The sequence below is a fragment of the Suricata suricatta genome, chromosome 1 (assembly GCF_006229205.1).
Source record: "Suricata suricatta isolate VVHF042 chromosome 1, meerkat_22Aug2017_6uvM2_HiC, whole genome shotgun sequence".
In the NCBI taxonomy this organism is placed as follows: Eukaryota; Metazoa; Chordata; class Mammalia; order Carnivora; family Herpestidae; genus Suricata; species Suricata suricatta.
The window spans coordinates 183,826,430-183,852,889 of record NC_043700.1 but is presented as its reverse complement, the minus strand read 5'-3'; the positions used below and the strand labels follow the sequence as shown (position 1 = coordinate 183,852,889).

Sequence of the window (26,460 nt, the reverse complement as noted above, 5' to 3'; positions counted from 1 at the left end):
GGACGAGCCGCCCGCCGCGCCCGGAGCTGCGCGCAGAGCTGTCGGGCGGCCGGAGGCTCCCTCCGCCGCCGCCGGGTGCCCCGCGAGCCGCTTCGCGTGTGCGGAAGATTGGGCCGCTCGTAAGGCGAAACTGAACTTGAATCCGGGATTCGTGGGGTACCTCGAGGGCAGGCCTCACATATTTGGGCGGCCTTGACCTTTCCTTGAATTACGGGGTGTATATATTGTGAGTGGGCTCGTGCAACTGTGAAGTAACACGGGGCAGAGGTTTTTTATTCATCCGGGTCCTTTCTGATTCAAGCTCTGGTTTTGTTGCCTCCCCAGTGCGGCGTTTGAACGACCGCCGCCTTGGTTCACTGACATTGAAAAGAGTATTTTGTTGTCCTTTTATGATCCAGCCAGCGTTCCTTGTAGTGATTCGTATGTTTAAGGTCATTTTCGTGATCAAGGACTGAGACGGAAGCAAAATTGGACCTTAACCAGTGCTTACTTACTCCTGTAACTTTTTTTTATTGACCAGTTAAAGTTTTCAAAGGTTAACTTTTTAAAGGGCGAACCAAAGTAACCGTTCAGAGCCCTCTTAGAGTAACAGTTAACAGTCTTTATTTTGAGTCACTGGTGTCTCCCCTGAGGAAGGAGCATGTGGCCTACAAGGACTGAAAATACGTAATTTTGAAATAATATTCCACTTTCCCATGCTTCTCATATTCTCGAGCAGCTATCTTCTGTGTGTCAGGGTCTTCGATTCTTCACTGCAAACTCGCCGCGGGAAATTATTGATAGGTCCTTTCGCGTTCTGAGAGCCGTGGTGCAGAGCCTGGGAAGACCACGTGCCATGACTCATATTGAACGCTCATCTGCTCTTTGTCAGAAGATGGTTCTCACAGCGAAGTCTACGCGGTCACACAGCTGTCATGTGGGAGTTTAGGTCATTGGACGAGAACTTGAACCCTGTATCAGTAAGGAAAGTGAGGCCCTCTAGGATGGAGTGATTTCTTCATGCTTTTGAACTGTGTGGAGGGCAAAATGGGAGCCTATATTTGTGATTAGGTTGCCATAAAAAAAATCTTTTAAATAGGTTCTATAGATCAAGTTCTTAAAAAAAAAAAAGCTGTCTTACAAGAAGCAGGTTTCATTTGAAGAATACTTGACTGGTAGTAACTTACTGACTTACAGAAAGTAACTGCATGGTCCAGACTTCCTCTGGCACAAGTTTATTGACAATGTAATTGCTAGCAATTAGTATTTTCAAAAACCTGCAGTTATTGCCTCTTGGTGAATTTTCCATTCTTCGGTGACTAAACTTTTTCTATCATAGGTTCTAGTTTGTAATAGAATGTATTTTTGAAAATGAATGAAGTTAATGGAGACGTGTATTATTAAGATCAGTACTAGAATAAGAAAAGCATGTAGTTGTTCTTTAGTAGATCTCAGTGGATCCACCTATGGGTAACATCAGATAATTGCTTAACACTTCATGGATAATTAAATGAAAGAAAAACAAAAACACTTGAAACTACATTAAAATTGGAATAAAGCATCTTAAAAGTTGAATACACAATACCAAAACAAAAACAAACACCCAAACCCACATATTTTCCATGCACTCCCTATTCCAAAGGCATTTTTAGTTCACGCAAGACAATAACACCAAATGTTATTACCATTTTTCACTTTTGTAGTGGTGTCATTGGTTTTGGAAACCGAACATCTAAAATCTTACTCCTATTGTTACTCATATCTGTTAAAGACCAGATTTTTAGTTGTATACCTAGCAGAATATGATTCCTTTAAGATTACAATGTAGAATAATCTTCAAGGATCTTTGAAGTTCTTTTTAATTTTAAAGTATTTATTGTTTCTTATATACGCGATTCTGAAAGGACAGAAATGTAACTGCCTGGTTCTATTTTAGCAATTGTCACGAAATAATCTGCTCGATTCTTTATAATTTATAGTGGGCCAGGGGATGAAAACTCACTTAGCTGTAAATGCGTATGTGTTCATACGGCAAGATCACAAACCTATTACTTTTCATAAACTATTAAGATATGTTTTATTGCCTTTAGAGATTTTTTTAAAATCTTAGCTCAGGCCTAAATTTGAGTTTGAATTATAAACTCTTTCAGTGCCTATAATTTAAACAGATGTGTTTTTCTCAGCCTCTTCTGAAACAATCTCCTTGGAGCAACCATCAGAGCAGTGGCTGGGGCACTGGAAGTGTGTCGTGGGGAGCAATGCACGGCAGAGACCATCGCAGAACTGGAAACATGGGGATTCCAGGAACTATGAATCAGATATCTCCACTGAAGAAACCGTTTTCTGGTAATGTCATAGCACCACCGAAATTTACTCGCTCTACTCCATCACTGACTCCAAAATCTTGGATTGAAGATAACGTGTTCAGAACCGACAACAATAGTAATACACTCTTACCCTTACAGGTAAGAATGGTATGTAAATGGTCTTATTTCTAATGTTTGTCTTTCAAAATAGGAAACTGGGTGGTGGTGGTGGTAGTAGTAGTAGCCGTAGTAATAGTAGTATGGTAAAATTGACAGATTAAAAAATAAAAAACTTCTAATTTTAACTGTGTAAGGATAAAATATGAAAGGATAGAGAAAATTGATGCTGTAAAAAATTCTCTAAACACACAGTAGAAAAGAAGCTTCCTAAAATACAGAAAATCCTGCTGTGTTTCTCCAGTGCATATTGAAGCTTTTAATTGGCAGCTCAAGAATGCCTTAATTTATTAATGTTTAAGAGGCCACCAAAATGAGTTTCTCCTCCAGTGTAACTAAAATGTGAAGCAATTGGGTGTAGGTTTGATCAGCTGTATGTATATTAGAATATACCTAGTACAGCTGTAATTATGGCAAAATAATATGAGAGCTTTCCGCATCAAATTAAAATTTATCTTCACTGGTTCAGTGACTATTTTTTTCCTAAATGTGGCCTAATAGTTATGATGATTAGACATTTTTTCAGGCCTTTTTAAATGTTTTATTCATATTACAGTCTAACCAAGGTCCTTACAGCTATTTACGATGAGATTTTTTTTCCTCCTGAGACCTGTAGAGGACCAAAGAAAGATACAAGATAGAAGGAACTTTGATTGTTTTCTTATCTTTTTTTTTTTTTTTTTTTTTTTTGTGGGTGGGTGTGGGGAAGAGAACTGCTTATTTCTGATGAAAACTTCTATGCTATTGAAGGTGAGATCTAGTTTGCAGTTACCCGCTTGGGGCTCAGATTCACTCCAAGATAGTTGGTGCACTGCAGCCGGAACATCCAGAATAGACCAGGTAGGCTGCACAGTGTATGTTCTTCAGGATTTTGACTAGGAGTTTAGTGTTGATTTTATGAGTAAGATTTATTATTAACTTTACAATTATACCTTTGTAAAGCCTGTGTCAGAGAGCAGTAAAGCAATTTATTTTTAAAACGTCATTCGACTTAAACTATTCAACATAAAATGCTTCTTTTTCAAATTTATAAGTAATTCATAATTATTTTATTATTTCCAAAACATAAAAATTTTGTTTGTGGACAAAGGAATTATATACCCAAGAGCACCTGACTTTAAACATCAATCAAACTGAACAGATTTTATCTTTCAGAGTTGTATTCAGTTAGGGACAAAATTATGGATTTGCTTATCATTCAATTTTAAGTATCATCAATGTTTTACAGAATTTTTTAGTAAACTCTTATATGAAATCTGACATTTCTGTTGAGGTATGTTTCTAAAAAAGCCAGTCTTTAAGTTTTCAGCTGTGTAAATAAACCTTCACATATAGTACTTCTTTATTCTAAAATCTGCCTCTGTTTGTATGTATTGTTTTCTTCCATATAATCAGTTTCCTATAGAAAAACCCTAAATCAAAAAGCTAGGAATCAATCTTAATCAAATTACCTTCAAGCTCTTTGTGGTCAGAAAATGCTATCTCTTTTGCTACAGACTAAATTTGAATTCAAATTAGGTACCAGTGATGAGAATTATTACAGAATGAGTAGAAAACTCAGTCATACATTAGGATTCTTTACTATAGAGCTGAAGCTTGAATGAGCATAGACTTGACATTGTGGGAGCCCACTGAATGGAGCTATGTTGTCTTTAGCTAAGGCTCTTCCATAGTTAATTTATCAACATGAGATGATTTTACAAGTAAGGACTGTATAGATTAATAATACATTTGTAAAATCACTTTCTAACCTGGAGGGTTAGCAGTAACTTCAATGATCTACCATTAGTACTTATTTTAGACAGATCTTACCTATTTACCAAAATTGTGCTGCCAGGATCTCCACTTAGAAAAAATAGCTATCTCCTGTAATTTGTAATTTATTGTTTTGTTAGTAATGTAAGTTAGCTATCCATCTGTTTCTACTCTCTTCTCCACTCTGGCTCAGTTAGGCCGTATTAGTGACATTTTTATGGTAGCCCTTTTATGTTCAAATTGAATACATAAATGCCTAGGAGATGGTATGTTTGAAGAGGAAAATTATGATAATCATTTTGAAGGTGGCAAGGGACGTGTTTTTAGAGAGGGAGAGACATAATTATTTGAAGAGCAGGTGTAGGAAGAAGCAAGAGGATCCATATATGAGGGATATTAACTGTGGGGAAGAATGAAGACAGATTAGCTGTCATAAAGGGACCCCGGGGGCGGGGCACATGCTGAGAAATGAGGTTATTGAGATTGTGTCAGTGGGTGGCCTGCTAGCGTGGATAGAAGTGATGATGAAAAGACGGAAGTTTTCAAACTGGGCTGTACAGAGGTGCCCATGGCCACTCTAAGAGCAGGGCCTGTCGCGCTCCCACGTAGACTCCAGCCAAAGCCGCTCTTACCTGTGTCATAACCGAGCATCTCACATAAATCCATCTTACCAAAAAAACATTTAGGTGCTTAAAGATTGTTGTGTTTTTTTGTTTGTTTTCTTATGGTAAAGTGTGAGATATTGGCATTCCCTGCAGATCCTTGAAGCAGAGGTGCAATGTGACGAAGTTGAAGATTCGTGAAGAAAATGATAGAGGAAAGTGAACAGAACTAGAAAGAAAGGAGGTCTGAAACCCGAACCTCCTTCCTCTTTCTCAATCTTTATGACATCAGAGGGTATAGTTTATGGGCTTTCATCTCTTTGGGTCATAGTTTCCTGATCTATAAAAGGAGAACCTTGAACGAGATCATGTAAGGCCTTTTTAGCCAGCTCTTACACATTCTCTGATCCATTTTGGCCATTTTTTTTCCATATGCCCCCCCCATACTTTATTTTTAGAATACAAGTGTCTTGGTTTATCGGGGAGAAGCCGTGGAAATTGGACTGAAGTGGTCCAGGTGTACTGTATGGCCTCCCAAATAGTCTTAAAAGCAACGTTGTCTCTCTTTTGAGCACCCTATGGTACTTACCACACAAAATTTGTTCTGTGTTTCTATCTTTCCATAAAAGGTTGAGGTATTTGAAGTTGAGGTTCTTAAAAATACAGCAACAGCTACACACTTTAATTGGTATCTTAAACCATTGGGTAGTCTCTCACTATTTGACAATGTTAAAATTACAGAAAATTCTTAAGCACTTAAATATCTGGGGAAATAGTTTTATTCTGACTTTTTCCCCTACAACATACAACATTTTAATACTAATAAATATCAGTTACCAATGATTTGTTTTAAAACATTTAACTTTTTATTGTTTTTTAGTCTCAAATTGAGTAGGCCTATAAAATATACTGAATTATAAAACCACAGACTTAATTCTTGAACCTGCATACTTGAGGCCTTACCTATACCAAGAACTGGACATGTAGTTAACAGTCAGTAAATGGGAAAGAAATAGTTTTGTAGATTGGTTTTATTTCAGTTGTATGTAACATTTTTAGGGTTGGTTGGCATTCCCTTATTTTAAATGATTATTTTCTTATGGAAAAGCTTCAAATTTAAAACTTTTTAAAAACAAAGGTAAAGTTTTATACACATTTCTGACTTTAAAATTAATATTGGTATTTCTTTTAATTTCTTTAAATCTAAGAATACTTTTCTTTAAAATGCTACTAGCTAGTTTACTCTTGCCAGAAATCATACTTAGATGTGTGGTTTTTAATTACCTGAAAATTGAATTTTCAGTTAGATATTGAGATTACAGTATATTTATTCATTAATATTTGAATTTTTTAATCAAAAAGTAAATATACTTGTAGCTGAGATTATTACTTACAGGTTTATGTATTGTACATTAGTTCTCTCTAAATAAAGCAACACGATACCTTTAAAAGTGTAACATAGCCATAAAGCCTATGAGATGGTATGTAGGCCTGTCCTCTGGCTAAGGGATTATCAGTATAATTAGTTCTGTGTTTTTGTTCCTATGGAAGTTTTTGAGTGTGTCGCATAAACTACCTTAAATTAATTGAAGATGCTTTCCACCAGTCTTTAATATCCAAACTGTTAAGTCAACATGATAGATAATAATACGGGGGTTTCTCAGAAAAAATATTTTATTTGGTGTCTTTATTCATGTCACACAAAAACAATATATAATAGCAGACCAAGTCCAATTTTTCATTTAATAAAGGATTCCATAAATTGTGGTTCTTAAATGAGATGAACCTCATTTAAGGACATTGGTAGTCATCAAGCTGTAAACACTTACTGAAAATGAGAGAGAATGGGTTCTCTTGTAACCTGCTTAGGTAAATGGATGCTTTTTTTCTTTTTTTTTTAAGTTTTGTATCCTGCCTTCACTTCTCTAATTGTACTTGATATATTTTTATAAGTCTGTTTATTTTGGGAGAGTGACAGAGCATGCATGCCCACAAGCTGGGGAGGGCAGAGAGAGAATCTCAAGTGGGCCCTGCACTGTCAGTGCAGAGTCCTAGGTGAGGCTCAGACACACAAACCTTGAGACCATGACGTGAGCTCAAGTCAAGAGTCAGACATTCAACCAACTGAGCCATCCAGGAGCCGCTGTACTTGATACATGCTTATACTGGGAATTTTCTACTTGACTTTTCCTTTAACCCTTGTGGATACTAGTATACCTTTGGCCATTTGGGGCCTTAAAAAAATTCTTTTTAAATTCTTTTCAGGTTCCTATCATAGCACTTAGTCAAGGTTCAGATTCAGAAAGGAAGTTCAAAACATGTTACGGTTGTTATGTGTGAGGTAATGTTTTAATTACCCTTGGGAGGTACGGGGAGAAGTTCTGTCCTCTGCCTTGGAGAAGGTGAAGTCCAGTTGGATGAGGAAGGGGGTCTGTGTGACAACCAGAGGCGGATGTGAGAGAGCAGGGGACTGAGTGCTCCATTGGGCGGTAGGACAGAGCATTGCCTGCTGCCTGTTCACTGTAGTGCAGCAGCAGTGTGTCATCGGGGATGTAAAACCAGTATTGACGGAAAACTGACGACAATATTAATACAACTTTGCTGTTAAAGCAAAAATTGTAAAACCAAACAAAAATGCAACAAAAGCTGATCTCTCTACATTAGTCAGAAGGATATGTGTTAAAGCATCTGGCATATCTTTAAACATGACAGTATAAGGTTTTTCTATAATCCATCTCCTTATTCTTTGGGAGAATATTTCATTTTCAAGAGGTAAATGTTCTGCATGAGCATGTCTTTTGAAATGAGGCAAGATTTTGCATATATCAAAGTAAAAAATAACATCCCACTGAATGTTCCCTTTTGTTTAAGTTCAAGTTATTTTTGTTATACTAATTTTAATATTCTTGACCTCTTTACTTATTTTTCAGCATTTATAATTATATTTTTAGGTTATCCTACTTAACATGAGGATTTAAGATTGGATTACTTTGTTCTTTCTGTGTCTTTCAGTCTTTCTAGGACTATATGGTTGCTTCTATAAGTCTTTATAGCAAATGTCTGGGTTTAAGAAAATAACACAATATTAGACTATAAGAGGTTATAGTTTTCCTACCAGTGTTTTCTGAGTTTTGCCTGTTTGTTGTTGTGGGATCTGTAATCTCAGTGTATGAAAACCCATTTAAGATTCTTTGCCAGATAATTTTCATATTTAAGTTAGATTGCTCATAGTGATTCTTACTTTTGAGAAACTTCTTGGCTGTTTTCAAATAGTTATGTAGTAGTAATAAATATAGGTTAATTTACATTGCTATGATTTTCCGTATGTAAGCTAATCAGTTTTGGTGTGTTTATGTTTACCTTAAAATGGTTTCAAGATTTTCATTTAGTTTTTAAACCAATGGCAGTTTTTATGAACACAAATATTTCTAATATACTTATTTTAGAAAAATGCATGAGTATTTGTTGTATAGTTAGATTTATTTCTGTTTTTTCCAGAAGTTACATTTTACTACCTGTAATTTAATTAATGGAATTATCTGTATTTTTTTTAACATGAGCCTACAGGTTTCATTAAACCCGGAAAGTGATTTTGAGATGTCAGGAGCTCTTTGCCTGCTCAAGGCTATTTTGTGTTTGGTGCTTTAAAACTCACATGGGATGCAGCCGAAGCGTACCAAAGCCAGTATTTGTATCACAGCTTTGTTATTTTCTTTACTAAAGCGGGAGTTTGTTTCATGATGAAGACCTGAAATGCAAGAGAAAATAAGGGACCTGATACGTGGGCATCGCACTATTTCAGTTATATGTAGGCTTTAAAACTAAAACTTAATACATGCCGCTTTTCTGAATGACCATAGTCAGTTGATTATCTGGTGATGGCTGATATTATCTACCTTCTCCGGCCCATTGACAGCGCGTATGGAATTACTTCGTGGGTATTACTCTAAATCTTGTTCTAAAGCAAGACTTAGACTTGAATGAAGACTTAGCCTTAGACTTAGACTCAGACTTCTTTGAATGAAGTTAGAGTGTGACTACAAAACAAAAAACAAAAACCAGAAGTCATATGGGTGGTGGTAACAGTCACCATTAAGTTCATAGGTCGGTTAGGATGGGATGTGGTCTGATGCTGTTGAAAAAAAAAAACCGCCTGAGAAGATAGCCCTAAACTATAACATAGTTTCTTTGTAAGAATTCAAGGTAAATAGATTAGATTATGAAGTGTTTATAATATATCTTATAACCTATATGATACAGCGTACCTAATGAGGTTTCTTTGCTTAATTATGTGAACAGGTTTTATCATGATAGTTTATGTTTTTTAATTCTGTTCTATTTTAAATACATCTTTAATACTTCTTGTCTTAGTCAGCATTTGAGTCCCTATTGCTAGAGGATTTATGGTCCTGTATAGTCTTTGCCCTCACAGAACTCAAGTTAAATTTGCAGAGATTTTTAGTAAAGTACTATTCATGCAACAAATATTTGAGAGCTAGCTATATTTCATAATTAGAAGGTCTCTACCCCTAATTAGCTTAGTTTAGTGGGTGAAGCAGGAAAATCAACAAATTAAATATGCATAAAGTATAATGGAAGCACAGAAGGTGGAAATATTTGGAGAGATCTCTAAAATTGTATGTCATTGTCCAAGGGCCATGTTCTTCTCTATTCTAGTTTTATTTCACTTATTACATAGTATTTTTAGTCTTTTGCTTTTCTATTATTTCTAAAGTAGACTTTAGGCATTGTCTAGTCTGAAATAATTTTTTTCTTATCTAGAAGACAGAGTACAGCCTAAAGAGGTTTAGTAAAATATGAGATCAAGAAGCCCAGCACTCCTTTAAGTACGGTCTCTGGACTAGCAGTCTAAGTATCACCTGAGAACTTAACTGTAAATACACATTCTCAGGGGCCTCTCTAAACCTATTGAATTTCAGACTCTGAGCAGAGTCCCGGCAGTCTGGGTTCCGGATGATTGTGAAGCATGCTCATATGTGAGAAGCACTGTTGTAGTTCAGTGATGATCTGTGCCTCCTTCTCCGATCAGAGCCATGTTAATGATGTAGAATAAGTAAAGACAAGGAGGACCAGTGCAGCTGTGTTGTGGTAATGCTGGAGTAAGAACATCTGGTCTAGCATTGTACCTTCAGTGTTACTTTGCACACTTCTACATTCCTCAACAGCAGCCTGTTTAGTCTGTAATACTGATTCTGACTCCCTAGTTTTAAAAAGTTCACAACCCTAATTTAAACCTCAAGTGGAGTAAATGACTCAACATATTTTCAGGAAAGCTTCTTCAGCTTTCCAAAAGACTGGCTCTAAATCATCCCTGGATTGTGGACTCCTTTGGAAAACTGATGAAAGCCATACCCTTTTCTTCAGAAAAAAATTTATGTTTATTCACACGTACAGGATATTGTGTATAATCTCAGAGATTTCATGGTCCTTCTTGGAGCTCATGGACCCAGATTAAGAAATATGTAATTTTGACTTCTGCAGAGAATTTTTCCTCTACTTTTTTTATTCCTCCCTTTTTCTGTTTTAGTCTTTTTTGTTTGTTTGTTTTGAGAGTTAAAGATGGCCTGGCCTGCCTCTCCTTCATATACAGACACTTGTACGGACGCCTACACACACTGAAGTGGGTGGGGGTCCCCCTGACATGCTTCGGTTTGGTGATCTAGGGGGCATGGGCCCGAACTTGTTGTGGTAGTTCCTCGTGTGTGTATTGTTCAAGTACATTGAGGGCGTGTTGGGCAGAATAACAGCATAAATTCATAAGCATTAGAGAATCGAATTCCTTTTAGTAAGCAAGTTGAGAGATTTAACATTTAGCAAACAAGACTCCCAGCTACACAAAAGACTTTGTTCTGGGCCTTGATGAGGCAGGAAACTTGTGAGGTGGGAATACTGTCAGCCTTTACTCCCTCCGCCCCTGCCTTTCCTGCAGGGTTTGGAGAACAGATTCAGAAATGCAGAGACCAATGGGTGAAGACTTCAGACAGCAGGATTTGAATATATTTTTCTAGGTGTTAGTTTTTCTTCAGGTATTAGTAGTTTCTTCAGATATTAGTAGTTTCATGCTTTTGAGTTTTACTATATGAGATAGATGTTCATGCATTTATCATTGTGAAATTCTGACAAGGTCAAATAACGTACACTGTTTGAAAGATATTTAAAGTGTGGTGCCATTATGGGATTAATTCCTTTCCCCCAAAATACTTGTTTTTCAAGTGCCAGGGTCTACCTGGATATATGAAAAAAATGTAGAAGTCAGATAACTAAAACTGCTTCCTACATGTATAACATCTCAGAAATCTTGTTGAGAGTGATAACAGTAGAAATTATTTTACTGTGTTAATGCTGCCAATGAAATAAGATTACTTTTGGTATGTGATTTTGGAGATATTAAATGTAGCAGTCTCTCCAAGAGATATTGTAGCTCGTGAGATTTTTAGTGACTGATACTGTCTTGGGATGCAAACTGATTAGTAGTAGATTAATCAGATGTCCTCTTTTATGTAAGAAGGTTTAGATGGTGTATTTATCATCAGTTTTTGAAAACTTGCATAGATCATATGGAGTCTACTTTTTTCTCTTCTTCTAGGATCGAAGTAGAATGTATGACAGTTTGAATATGCACTCTTTGGAAAATTCCCTTATTGATATTATGAGAGCAGAGCATGATCCTCTCAAGGGTAGGTGACTTTTTTTTCTTTTATTATCCACTGCTTTGTCCTTATCTCATTAAATAGGAAAATGAGCACTAAGTAGCACTTATGTTATCTATAAAACTGTACTATGTTTGTTAATAAAAACCTTTGCAAAATGTCCTTTTTCCTTTGTAGCTTATGTAGATGTATGCTGATTTATGCAAAGAGAAATGTAAACCTATGTCTCTTGTTATTTAAGAAAAAGTCACTGTTGAGAGATACCTTGCAGTTTACTAGAAGTTGAAGAATGGATCTAAAATTGTTTTGTTAAGGGGCATTTGGGTGACTCAGTGGGTTAAGTATTGAACTCTTGATCTCAGTTTAGGGCTTAATCTCAGCTCAGGACTTGATCTAAGCTCAGATCTTGATCTTAGGGTTATGAGTTCAAGCCTTGTATTGGGCTCCATGCTGGGTGTAGAGCCTACTTTAAAAATGAATGAAAATGAGGAACACCTGGGTGGCTCAGTCAGTTAAGCTTCCGACTTCAGCTCAGGTCATGATCTCGCAGTTCATGGGTTTGACCCTGCATCAGGCTCTGCTGACAGCTCAGAGCCTGGAGTCTGTCTTCTGATTCTGTGTCTCCCTCTCTCTCTCTGACCCTCCCCTGCTCATGCTGTCTCTCTCTCTCTCTTTCTCTCTCTCTCTCTCAAAAATAAATAAAACATTAAAACAAATTTTTAAATGAGTGAAAACGAATGAAGAATAAATACATAAATAAATCTGCATGCACTGTATTAGCTGCAACCCACATACTTGAAAAAAATTATGAAGTAAGTTTTCTAGAATCTATCAAATACAGAAATAAAAAATGCCTTGGAATACTTGTATTTACAGTTTGCAGTGATTCCAACCTATAGTTGCCCTGGGTTAACTTCCTTTCCCCACTCTTCTTCTCCTGTCGTAGGATTTTGAAAGGGGATATTTTATAGGAGCTTCTCTGAGGGTTCATAAAAGTTGGGGTGAATTAGGAAAAAGTCAGCCCCACTGATCCTACAATATGAGTCTTACTGTTAACTTTATCCGAAAATACTCCATTAACATACTTTTTTTATTTGTACATTATTTGTTATTATTTTACATTTCTTTGTACAATATATCTCCTTGCCTTTTATAACAACGGTGAAAATCTAGCAAACTGTGTGCATTTGGGTAATAAGAGATAAGTTATTTATTGCTGCATAATAAATTATTCCACAATTTAGCAGCTTAAAACAACAATAAATATTTATTACCTCACATAGTTCTGTGGGTCAGGATTCAGGAGCAGCTTAAGTGGTTGGTTCTGACTCTCTGGAGTGAATGCAGAACCATGGGTTACTTGGTAATTTTTCCATATTTTTAATTCTATAAAGCCAAATAAGAATTCCCGTATAAGATTTTGGCCCAGAACTCTAGCACTTCAGTGTTGGCAGCAAGGCAGTGTCTTGAGGCTGAGTTGGCAGGACTGGTCCGTTATCTAAGCAATTTGTTCTGTTTCTGGATTTTGTTTGTAAAGGAGTTTCTTGTCTCTCTAATTCCCTTATTTTTAAGGAGCTTAAGAAGTTCAAGGGATCATCATTAGTGATTGTTAACCCTGTGTGGGGATGGTGATACTCCTCACAAACTAATAGACTCTATTATACTTTGGTTTTTTGGTGGGTGGGGGGTGGAGAGAGGTGCTTCTAACCAAAACCCAGTCTAGTCTTTTTCTCTTTACTGTAACTCCCAACAGTTCCAGTGGCATTTGTCTTTGATCCATGTTTAATAATAGAATCCAGCAGTTTATGGTTACGAAGAAGTTCCCTCTATTTATTTCTTTGGCTTACCTAGAAAGACAACTCTTAGAAATTCTAATGTAAGATAAAGTCATCATCAGCTGTTACCAGCGAATAATGAAAAGGCTTTCATTATTGTTTCTCCCAGTCTTCTTTAAAAAGGCCTTTTGAAGGTGTTAAGAGAAAACACTCTCTGCTCTCAAGTTTTCTTTTTTTCTAAAGTTTATGTTACAATAAAACTGGAGGGAAACCTAGAAAGAAGACTTTAAAAAGAAAATGGAAGCAGCGTAAGACCAAGAGGAATTTAATAATTGAAAAGCAAATCTCAAGTGAATGCAAAATTCTTTTGTTAGAAAGGAAAGGGGGAAAATGTGCTCAGTCCCATCTTTAGGAATTACAGTAACAAATCTCTAGGGTTTTTTTTTAATGTTTATTTATTTTAAGAGAGAGAGCGAGCAGGGTGGGGGAAGAAAGAGAGGGAGAGAGAGAATCCCAAACTGCTCCACACTGTCAGCACGGAGTGATGTGGAGCTCACTCCCACCAACCATGAGATCATGACCATAGCCAAAGTCAAGAGTCAGAGGCTTAACTGACTGAGCCACCCAGGCACCCCACAACTCTCTGTTTCTAATTAGGAGTGTTTTATGGCCTATGTTTATTATGATAGGGAATAAAAAGAAAAAAATATAAAAGAAAAACATTGGGAAATCTTCTCTCTACAGAAAAAGAAGTAAGACTGGTACTCATGCATACTGCCATCAGATAGCTATTTAAAATGATCCTGATCCGCCACATTGCTACTTACAGACTTTTGTTACTCGTATAGACCTCACTGCCTTCTGGGGTGTCCGGTCATCTGTCTTCCTCCTCGTCCTCTGATCTTGCATGTTCCTCTGGGTGGGACCTCAGTAAAACCTGCTGAAGCAGTGTTGTGACAAAACAGAAGAAACCAGTCTGGGAACATCCTCCTTTCCGAGTCCTCCTCTTCAGGACAGCACTGCAGCCCCTGTCCCGTCTCTTCCATCTCCTCTTTCCGTTCCTTGCACAAAATTCTGTCCACTGTTTAATATAAGGAAATTGTTTCTTTTTTTTCCCCCCAAAAAAGGAGTTAATCTCATTTTATCCTTTTTAGATGTTTTCAAAAGGCAGCCATGTACTTTGTCTTCCTTATGGGATCTCATGGGAAGGGAGAAGGGAGAAGGGAGTTGCAGTATAAATTTTTTAATGAATTTCTTGTTTACCTTTCTATTAGTGATGGAAGTTTCTAGGAAATTTTCCATGTGCACTTAAGTGATGAGAGATATTGTTGTCTACTGCTGTGTAACAAATCACTCCTAAGTTGAGCAGCTTAAAACAACAATAAACATTTATTAGCTCCATGGTTTCTGTAGGTTAGAATTCAGCAGTAATTTAGGTGCTTGGTTCTTGCTGAGGATCTCATGAGGTAGCAGTCATGTGAGGGCTTGACTGGGGCTGGATGCTCCTTTTCCACGGTGACTCACTCACGTGGCTGGCAGCTTTGCACAGGCCGTTGGCAGGAGAACCCAGTTACTCACCACGTTGAGCTTTCCCCAGGGCTGCTGGGGTGTCGTCACATTGTATTTTCTGAATCCCCCCCCTCCACCAGCCCCTAGAGCAAAGATCGGGCTTGAGGTGAATGTTTCAGGGTCTTCTGTGACCTAGCTTTGGAAGTCTTACACCATCATTTCCATGACATCCTATCAGCAACATAGGTCAGCCCTACTCAACTGGGGCTTGGGGGCTGCTACTCAAGAAATGTGAGTACTAGGAGGCAAGCCTTAGTGGAGGCTGTCATGGAGGCTGGCTTCCACAGAAATAAAAGGCAGAAACCATAAATTTGCATTTGGTTTTACTTTTCTAAAGGAAAAGAGAAAACTGCTCAAGGTAAGAGTTAATGTTAGAAGGAGAATCAAGCAGCTCTCTGGAATCCAAAGTCTGGCAGGTTCCTGGCCTAAGAACTGACTGATTGTAGGAACAGAGGCACCTCCCATCCCCACTGAGGCCCAGAACACTTCAGTTTACAGCTTCTTTCCATTTTCCCACTCTCTAGTGGTTTTTACAGGTCAGTAGGAGAACCTCTGTTATTTACCGTTAAGGTTCTATGGTTTAGCCTAGTAGGTAGGAAGGGTCTTGTCTCCTTGGGCCTTGCAGATGTGAAGTGACGGCAAACAGAGATGGAGCTCTGGATGCGCATTAGTCCATAGGGTGTGCCTAAGACCTCGGCTGTAATTGTGTGAAACCGATACAGTCTCTGTTCTTGTGGGATTTATAGCCTACTAGGAAGAAAAGAGCTTATAGTTATATGTATAACGTACAAACGTATGTGTAATATACTAAGGTCTATGTACATATAAACTATAACCAAAGTGTTAGAAGTACTGTGGAGGGAGACGATTCGGTGCTTGGGTAGGTTGTAGGTAAGGGGAGAGAGGTACTTAATTCATCTGTGGAGTGAAGAAAGCTAAGACCTTAAGCTTGCACAGCACAAAGATGAAGAGTTACTGGGAGAAAGTGTTAACTAGACAGAGGAGCCAGGATGTATGCAAGAGCTTGTCACATTTGAGGAACTGAAAGCAGACAGGTCCTGGCGAAGCTCTTTTAGGGCTACCTGATGCTAATGGGATGTAACTGCTTGGTCAGCCCTCGGGAGCATGTGCGGTCTTCTGCTCCAGATCGCGAGCACTAATGCACCGTTTCATGCTTTCCTTAGTATTCGTGACACTGATCTGTTTTTATTTACTCTGCATTGGTTCCTTGCCATTAACATCTCCTTTGTGATGACTGTCTTCATTCTTGGCAAATATTTTTCTTTTCAAAGGAAGAACAAATACGGATTCTTTTAATGGTTAAAGTAAATCATGCTTTGCCAACTGCGGTTTCGTGATTTTACAGTTTTGTTTTTGCATACCTATATTAAATAATCCGTGATCTTTCTATGTATGTGTGGGTCAGTTCATTCTGCTTTAAACAAAAGAACAAGACAGTGATTATTGTTAAGCTCTCTTTCCTCCCTGCCCTCAGCAGTTTGCAAAAAGGTCTTACTGTGTAAGCATTTTTACCAAAAATTGTAAGAGTGAACGAAAAAACAAAAAGCATAAGAGTAAACAGAAAAATTTAATTTCAGCTAAAAAAAATGATTTGAAAGCTGTGGGAAACAGTGCAGTTTAATATAACAGTTCTTGGAAGTATTTGCTTTAGCAAGTCACAATGACTTTACCAGTATTTCCTAAACAATTTAAAGGAATTCAGGAAAAAGGATTTAGAGAATGATTTTATGCCAACACATGTTTAAAAGTGGATGCCTCTAAAACTTATTTACTATGTATTTTCATGTCTAGCATCATTTTTATTACTTGACTGCTACGCGCCTATTTTCCAAGACTCCTGAAGTAGAATCTCTGCTATTTTAAGGAAAATAACTTTTGAGAAGATAAGGAATTGCTTCTGTGTATGGTGCTAAGTGGTTGTGGTACCAAATCAATTCTTGCCTCTTTTCTTCTAGTCTCCTTTTCCCTCTGGTTCTCTTTAGCCGGCCGTAATGTAAATTTGAAGTACAAAGTCAGAAAATAACTTGTATAAATTTCTGGAAGTCTCTGGTGTCAGAATTTACATTTTGAACCTAAGAACTTGTAAGCCAGGCAGAGATTCTCGAACTCGGAGAGCATATTTATCAGGCTGGTTTCAGGAGCCCAGTCCCAGAGATCGCACCCTCTGTATTAAAATACGGCAGGGTGCAGAATACAGCTAGTACCAATCATATATATGCCCAAGCAGGTATGTTGATTCTCAAGCCCCTGGTACACTGCCTTCACTGATTCTCAGGCAGAGAGAAGAATGCATCCTTCAGAACTCAATTTACTTTTCTTCAGCCCACTTGTGTTTCCTGGAGTCAAACTTTTCACAAATTCCAGAAAAGTATAAATGAAAATCATGTGTAATAGCAGGTCTTCAATGAAAGATAATCAAGGAGGGATTGCTGTGTGTGCTTTCAGTCTTTAGAGCAAATGTTGCTTTTTTTTCTTTAATGTTTATTTATTTTGAGAGAGAGAGAGCACACACAAGTGGGAAGGGACACAGAGAGAAGGAGAGAGAGGATCCCGAGAAGGCTCCACACTGTTGGCACAAAGTCCGATGTAGTGCCCGGACCCAAGACTCAGACACTCAACTGACTGAACCACCCAGGCACCTAAAAGTGTTTTTTTTTTTAAAAGAGGTCAAATTTACATATTCTTTCTCCTGGATTTCATTTGTTTTTCTTTTTCCTATAGACCATAAGCCTTGATAAATAAGAAAAAAATCAATTAACTTTGAAATAAATCATATTTACGTAGAAGCCATGCCCATTTTATTATTTTGACTTTAAGAGATGCTCACTGTTGATTGTTGTCATATGCCTGATACCTTAATAACTTTACCCTTCAAATGACTCAGAATTTAAATCATCTTAAGAAAGGTATACTTTTCAAGATTTTTAACTTTTGTTTTCTGTGAGAATGTCTGCAGGTTGAAGAGGAAGTTGTGGAAATGTGGTTGTAAAAGTTCTTGTTTTAGAAAACTTACTTGAAGTATAGTATCATGAATAGAGATTTCTAAGTTGTATTTATTTATATTTCTTTTCAGGTAGTTGCAATAATAGATAATTAACAATATTATTAAATTTTAAAACGTTGTTGTTACTTCTTCAGGCATTTTAGGCTATTTAAACAATTTGAGTTACAACAATATGCAGTTTTTCATCTTCAAAAACTAAAACCATTCAGAAACCACAGTGAATTTTCTTCAAACCACATTTATTTCTTCAGAGCATATATGGATTTACTAAAAGTCTGTTTTTACCACAAATCTTCATTTGGACTTTAATTATAGGCTTATAACTCTTATTTTTAAATTGAAAATAAAGCAAGAAATATAACATTTTTCATATAGAATTTGTCATGGTAAATCTGAGTGCTTGGTTTAATTAGGTGTGTGAATTTTAGTTGCTTATACAGTTTGAAGGGTATTTGAATCTCTGATGAAGGTTTTCCCACTAGAGTATAGGACTTTATCCTTTTTTAAAATGCTTTCTTACTACAACACAAATAATGTGTTCATTAAAGAAAATTTGGGAAATCTGGAAGAATTTTTCAATCATCAGTTATTTCCACAAACTAAAATAACCAACCATGTTTGATACCTTGGTGTCTAATATTTTCTAATCTTTGCGTATAAGCTTAAAGTATTTCCATTATCCAAATCTTTATCTTCTCTGAAACCTGATTAACTTTTTAAAAAATAATGTATTTTTTGAAAATATATGTACTTAGGTTAAAAATCAAATAGCTCTAGGGGGCCTGGGTGGCTCAGTTGGTTAAGCATCCAACTTCAGCTCAGGTCATGATCTCACGTTTCCTGGGTTTGAGCCCTGCATTGGGCTCTGTGGTGACAGCTCAAAGCCTGTAGCCTGCTTCAGATTCTGTATCTGCCTCTCTCTGCCTCTTCCCCACTCATGCTCTGTCTCTCTCCATCTCTCAAAAATGAATAAACGTTAAAAATATTTTGTAAGTCAATACTGCCAGTAAGGTTTTGTAACAAAAAATAGAAGTCTTCTTTTTCATTCTTTTCTATTTGCTTCAAATGCCCATTCCTCAGAGGTATTCCTTTCAACCTTTTTTTAATGGATTCTTCGTATAATCATGTGTTAATAATATGCTAAGGCTTCTAAATTTTTCTACATTTTAAGTATTATCTGTTGACTGTGTATGTACTTTGGCTTAACCATCCCCCACCACTTACCCTGCACTGTCCTCTCAAAATGATCCTAGGACCATTTTTTGTTTAAATCAGGAGGTATATTGCCGTGATAATGCAGAGACTCATGGGTGAACCTCATGTTTTGTACTGTAATGTAACTTTTTTCTTTTTCTTGGAATTAATCATCCTCTTTTGGTTTGATTGTGTTGTTATCTAAGTGCCTGTCCCTGATTCATTCTGAAATGTATCAATGTATCAATTGAGCCCTGAAGCTTCCTTCAATACATCAAATAATCTTAGATTGATTTTTTTTTTCCTGCTGTTGAAGGCATCCTTCTGTAGCCTTTCATAACTGTCACTGTGGGGCTTCCAGAACATTGGGAGCGTCTCTTCCTGTGGGATCCTTGTCCTGATCTCTATATCCTTTTCTTGATGGTCTGTACCTTTGTTTTATTGAGGCTGTTTTACAGTACCTTCTTTCAGGTGGGACACACATTTTAGATCTGATATGAATGAAAACATGTTTATTCTATGTAAGATGACAGGCTGGTGTGGAACTACATGTTTGTAACTGAGAATACTGAAAGTGGGCTTCATTGTCTTTTACCTCACAGGTTATGTAAGTGTATGACCATCACGATACCTGTTCATTTGTATGATTGATTGCCTTGCTTTGTGGTTTTTAAATTTTTGTCTTTCTGGAAGCTTTTAGGATATTTTCATGCCTGAGGTTCTGAAATTTCATAATAATGAAATATGGATCTTCTGATGTGTGTATGCATGGGGGAGCCCTGCCTATCTTCCTTCCTTCCTTCCTTCCTTCCTTTCATTTCTTAGTTTTATTTCCTTCACGGCACATCCATTGAGCCTTTTTAATTTGGAGACTGATTTCTTTCAATTCTTGAATATTTTTGGCATTTTGATAATTTATTCCCTTCTGTTTTTAATATTTCTGTTTCTGGAACTCCTGTTCCTTGAATAGTAAACTCCCTATACTCATCTACTTCCCTGTTTTCTATTGCTTTATCTTCTGTTTTACTTTCGGAGACATTTCCTCATTTATTATTTTTCAACCCTCTTATTGGTTTTTCTATTTCAAAATTTTTCTCTGAAGAACTTTTAGGACCCTCTTTAAAAAAGTTCATTGAGGGGCACCTGGGTGGCTCAGTTGGTTAAGCATCTCACTTCGGCTCAGGTCATGATCTCATGGTTCGTGGGTTCGAGCTGCACATCGGGCTCTGTGTGGGCAGCTAGCTCAGAGCCTGGAGGCTTCTTTGGATTCTATGTCTCCTTCTCTCTCTGACCCTCCCCTGCTTGCTCGCTCGCTTTCTCCCTCTCTCTCTCTCTCTCAAATATAAATAAAACATTTTAAAAAATAAAAGAAAAAAGTTAATTGAACTTTCCTTTTCTTCCTTGATATTGTTTTTCTGGTATGCTTATCTTTAAACATTATATTATAGTGTTTGAAGATTATTTTTCCATTTCCTTGTATTGTTTATACTTCTTCTAAATTTCTCTTTTCTGTTTGTTTGGTTTTGTTCTTTTATTCATGCTGAAGGTGTTCATCAAATATCTTATGGACCTTTGCTGTCTGTTCATTTTTAAAGATAAGATACAACAATGATGATTGGAAGCTCTATGTATGTGGTTGGGTTTGAACAAACGAGTGAACATTGCTACAAACCAACCATTGGAACTCTCACAATGTCTGTTTCTAGGTCTTTTCTTTCAGTCTGGGAAATGAACACCAGATGTATGTCATCCATTCTTCTGTCTGGGAGCTGGAGGTCTAACTTCTAGCCTTCTTAGAAAAGCCAAAGAGGGGGCTGTGTCTCTCTCTGATTCTTTTAAAAACTAAATGGCAGTCCTCAACTTTCCTGTGTTCAGTTCCACCCCACCTCTAGTTTCAGTGATAACTAGGGCTTCTTGTTCCGGAAGCTCGACTACGGTAAATGGCTTGTTTCTGGGTAGTCTTCCCAGGCATGCACCAGTACAGGGGTCAGAGGTTTCAGTGATTTCTGGTCTATAAAGGCAGTTAACCCCTCAGCCATTCCTGTTCACAGCTTCCAAAACTTTGGTGACATAGTTCTTCTGTGATCCTGTTTTATTTTCTTTGTCCTGATGGGGTTATGCCTCTTTAAAACCTCCATAATGTCGTTTTTAGGTGTTTTAGAAAGCAACAAAGATGGACACAGGCATTCAGTCCTCCATGTTCAATTGGAAGTCTCTGTAATCCCTAGTCTACTGAATCCTTTCAGTGAAGACCCCCAACACGCCTAGTCATTAGTAGATTACTTTATTAAAGATGATTGAAGAATTCTATTCCTCTTAAGTGGAGTGTTTTGCTCATTGATTTTTGATCCATTAGCTTGTTTTCTTTTCACTGTTTGTACCCTTCACTCGGTTCTGTGTCGTGGGAGCAGTGACCACCTGTTTGTACTGTACCTTGAATCAGCATTCATTATAGTTCAAAACAAATTGAAAGGGCTCGATAAATTATTTGTCAAATGACTGAGCAGTTTTCTACAATATTTCATATTTTTTGTCAATATTTACTTAGAACTTTAAAAAATTATTTACATGCATTTAAAATAGTTTACATAGCCATTTCCCTACAGTTGGAAATTGAGGTATTTCAAATTTTTAAATGAAAATCAGTGAGCTTTTCCTGTATTTATTTTCACAGAATAGACTTAATATTTTTGTTTTTGAGTTCTAGACATTTTTACCAAAATCTTTTTAGGTTTTATGCCAGTTCACACTGTCACTGGCAATTCTTGATTGCCCATTTGTTGTTCTTAGTATTGTTTTCATTTATAGGTTAAGGTTTTGCAACCATTAGTTCAACTTGATTTTAATATTCATTACATAGATCTTAATTAGTATCAGTTTTATTGTAATAACGTTATGATGGTACATTATCTTACCAGATGATTAATGACTTAGGTTTAGTCTTCTGTTGTTATTGTTTGTTTCTTTTTTGTGTTTACTTGAAACAAACCTTTTGATATTCTATATTCCTTGATGTTTCTTAGTTTATTTTCTAATATTAATTAGATAAAAGGTTGAAAAGTTGTAAATAATTATTCAGTGAAAAACATTTACAGTGGGACCTTGCTTTAAGAGTGAATTAACTAGATTAGTTTTCCTGGAAACTTACTTAGATCGATGGCTTTTATTAAGGAATGATTCTGTTGCTCTCTTGGGATCTGGTACTTTGGATCTAAGGGTCTTTTTCTGCATTTGTATGATCTTATTCTTAGGCTTTTATGAGGCTTACATTGAGATTTGGGAGTGAGGTCAGGAATGACTGTCCTGCCCCTTGGATCTGAGCAGAGATTGGAGTTATTCAAGGTTGGTAATGACCACATTCTAAGTGGATTTTACCAGACTTCCTATGAACCATTTTTTTTTTTGGTAATTAGATTTGGAAATATAGGTAAAGCATAGACAATGATAAAGTATTAGGAGAGTCTACCAAACCAGTGGGAGCAATGCTTTATATTTAAAGCATATAAGAAGGATCTTTTCATGTCTATGTTCATGTGAATAATCAACACACATACACACAGTATAAAAGGCATGATACATATCAGGTATTGAGCACTTGATGCATGCCATGCACTGCTCTGAGGACTTTACATGTGCATATTAACTTCGTGATTCTCACAGCCAAGATGCAGTTATTTACTCTTAACTGTACACTCGGGCGACTGTGGTGGCTTACTAACAGTTGTCCACGTTGCAATGTTAGGAAGGGTTGGAGCTCCTACAAGCTTGTGCTTGTGACCACCTTAGCATGCTGCCTCTCTTAGTATTTGGTTTAATATTAATTCTAACCTAATCCCCTTATGATTCTAATATGTGGTTTAAACATTTTTTTTTCTGTTAAAAGGAGTTAGCAGAATGTGTGACATTGTTCCTTAGTAATTTCATCATCACCAATGAAAAATGGGTTGGCACCATCAACTCTGAATATTGGGACTTTGGAGATCGTGCTTTGGATGTATTCATTAAAAAAAGAAAATATTTGTGGAGAAAGGGAAAAATTTATCTTGAGAGCAAAAACGAAGAATTGTCTTCTTCCATCTCCTCACCATTCTTAAGAGGTTTAGAAATGAACTGATAAAAAATTACCTGTAATTTTTCCATTTACTGAGAGAATGTCCTTCCTTTGCCCCACATATGAATACATATTGAGCACTATGCTTTTGGTAAAAGCATGGGTCACATAATAGAATGAGATACTCATTCATAGATTTAACAAATACTTAAGTGCTTGTTATATATTAGGCTTTATTTATTTATTTATTTATTTTTGAGAGAGAGGGAGAGACAGAGCACGAGCGGGGGAAGGAGCAGAGAGAGAGGGAGACAGAGAATCCGAAAGCAGGCTCCAGACTCTGACCTGTCAGCACAGGGCCCGACACAGGGCTTGAACTCAAAAACCACGAGATCATGACCTGAGCCCAAGTCAGATGCCACCCAGGCGCCCCTACTAGACTCTGTTTTAGGTGGTAGAGATACAGTAGAGAGTAAAAAAGAGAGTCCTGCCCTCATGGGTCGTCTGTTTTAATGAAGGACGGGAGTAAGAATCAGTGCTATGAAGAAAAAAATATAGTGTCAAAGGGAAAGAGAAAAAAGAAACTGCTATTTTAGGATGGTCTCTGATGGCGTCTTTTAAACACCTGAATGAAGTGAGAGGTACAGGCTTTGGTCATATCTGGACAAATGCCTTTTAAATAGAAGAGGAAATCTACAGATCCTGAAATGACAATATGCCTGGCATGTTTGAGGAATAGCAGAGAGGCCAGTGTGGTTAGGATGGTCGGGGATGAAAGCCAGATATTCTAAGCATGGGAGGATTTGGGGTAATAGAGAAACATGAGCTGATTGAGGTTTAAGGAGGATCTCTCGGGCTGCTGAAGGGAGACTAGACAGTCAGGTTATTCTAGGAGTCTGTGAAGAGATGGGGATGGCTTGGGCTGGGGAAGCCAAGAAGGAGCTCATGAACAGTCAAATCTAGGTCTGTGTTTATAAATCGAGTAGTCAGGATTTAGTGACGGATTTGTACAGATTACACACAGTGAGGTGCGGAAGTAACCCAAGGTTTGGGGATGAGCAACCATATGGAGGGAAGACCATGCTCTCTGCTAATCTGGGGAAGTTTGGGGTTGAGGTAGTGAGGTTGTGGTTAGAGACACAAATGTGGGAGTTGTCAGCTTAGAGATGATGTATGAAGTTTCTGTAGATGATCCCACCTAGGGAGGCCGTGTAGAAAGAGAAGTCCCAGGATTGAATACTGGGGCTCCAGCATTTTTAAAAGCAGAGGAGGAAGACAAAGCAGAGAGGATTTAAGGATCAGTGAGAGGAAACCAAGAGAGTATGATATCTGGGAAGGGAAATACAATGCTTTAGCAAATGGGTTGCTAGAAGTTACTTGTTCTAGGGGCTTTCAGCTTAAGGCTACACAAACATTAAAAGATGTTGGGAAAACGATTGCTGCATTTTATCCTTTCTAAGTCACATTTCTATAATTTTAAAAGTATGTTTCAATCTGAGAAGTGTTGTAAGTGTCATTTTTTATCATCTCTACTTTCAAGTTCTTTTTATTGAGTAAATAGGTAATTTGGTAGAAGAACTTAAATGTATATGAAATCATTTTTAATGCTGACTTAATGTGTGTCTTTAAATACAGCATTGTTTCAAATTTTAGTAATTGGTGATTTGTGATGAGTTGTATGCAGTTGTCATACTTCTGTGTTTTTGCTGTTTGAATATTCATCTGCAATGGCTAACATGCATTGCCTTGTATATGTGTGTTATACAGATAATTAAAACCACAATAGACTGAAGAGATCATTTTAAAGATATTGTAGGTCCCGTAATTATTCACCTGACACCTAAGAATAAATATATGTTTTTCAAAGTTACTTATCTTAAATTTCATAGTATCTTAATGTAAAAAAAAAAAAAGTGCCAACAGGTAATAGATGCCCATTAATTGTACATATATTACAACTATAATGAAGTTATTATACTTTATCATATTTTCACAATAATATATAATAACGTGGTTCCCTAAAATTCAGTTGGCACAGATTTATACTGGAGGGCTTTCTTTGTAAGGTTAGGTTCTTCTGGGACAACAGAAAACACATAAGCAGCTTAAACAGGACAGAAGTTCCTTCCTCTTCCAAAAGAACCCCACTCCTAGAAGTGGGGTTCATGGATCTAGGCTCCTATCTTTTTGCTCTGCTGTCCTTGCCGCCCAGCTTGGGGCGGATAAGCTAATACTGCTGATTCGGTTTAGCCATCCACATCTGCATTCTGGCCAGCAGGAGGAAGGTGGAGGGAAGGGCAGATCTTCCCTTCCCAGGGCACTTCCCAGAAACTGCACATGACAATTTTGTTTTGCATCCCATTGTCCAGATCTTACTCACATGGGCACACCTTAACTACAAGGGAGGCTGGACAGCTCTGTGCTTATCTGGGATTTGGGGTTCCCATCATTGGCAGGTGCACGTGTCAGTGTACAGCTAGCCGTCTCTGTGCCACGGGGCTTTTACACAGTAGGGAGAAACTGATTTTATAGCAATGTGTGTTTTTTTCTGTATTAAAGTGTAAGTTACCTAATACATACTACATAATCAGTGCAGGAGTTTTTTTAATGGATTTAGTATAGGAATTTGCCGTGTAACCAACCATACATACCTTTCTCTATATTTTATCAACTAGGAAGTCATTACAAGGTAGTGATTAAGAGTATGGAGCCACACCGCCTAGGATCATATCCTGCCAGTGGTTGTAACCTTGAGCAAGTTGTTTAACCTTGCACAGTATCTTTATCTTTGGATGAGAAGATAATAGTACCTAAATCACAGATCGGCCTAGGGATTAAATAATTGGTTGTAAAGAACTTAGAAAAGCTCCTGGCATGGAGTGAGCCTTCAAACTTTAGTTATTACTATAAATTGGCATGTTCTTTGTGGAAGTAATTTTAATACTATTCTAGGTAAAATTAAATTAAATTTAACTTGTAAATATGTACTAATATTTCACTGTGATTGAGGAAACGGGATCAGATCATTTAAAAAGTCTGAATTGTTTATTTCATTTTGGTGTATTTGATTAGTTATATTGAAAGATTTTCCTGTTGGAGAACTGTATTTTAGAACATATATACAAATACACATCCTACAAATAGGTATCTATCTTGAAATTTTTGTATGAGGTATGCCTTTTAAGTCCATTCAGAGCCAAGAAGTCAAAAGACTGTTCGCAGTGAAAATACCTTCTTCTTGTGTCTTGGGAAAGGAAAGCGAACAGCCAGCCTGTTAGAGGATAATTACACGGCATTGAAAGTTGGGTGTCTTTTGACGTGAACTGCGCTTAAAGCTTTGCTCAGTTTACTTTTCT

General features: G+C 37.1%; 1 protein-coding gene across 3 annotated transcripts in view; it reads left to right on the top strand.

The window, feature by feature from the left end:
- Window positions 1–2,165: 2,165 nt before the first annotated feature.
- Window positions 2,166–26,460, top strand: part of CPEB2 (cytoplasmic polyadenylation element binding protein 2) — a 60,574-nt gene continuing 36,279 nt past the window's right edge. The window contains exons 1-3 of one of the 3 annotated variants that reach the window (XM_029948589.1): window positions 2,166–2,444; window positions 3,213–3,302; window positions 11,427–11,517. In XM_029948589.1, coding sequence (XP_029804449.1) covers window positions 2,238–2,444; window positions 3,213–3,302; window positions 11,427–11,517 — 388 coding nt within the window. In that variant the 5' untranslated portion in view covers window positions 2,166–2,237. Of the gene's footprint in view, window positions 2,445–3,212; window positions 3,303–11,426; window positions 11,518–15,106; window positions 15,193–26,460 lie in introns of those variants that run through there. The other 2 variants (XM_029948596.1, XM_029948603.1) reach the window with 2 other exon arrangements.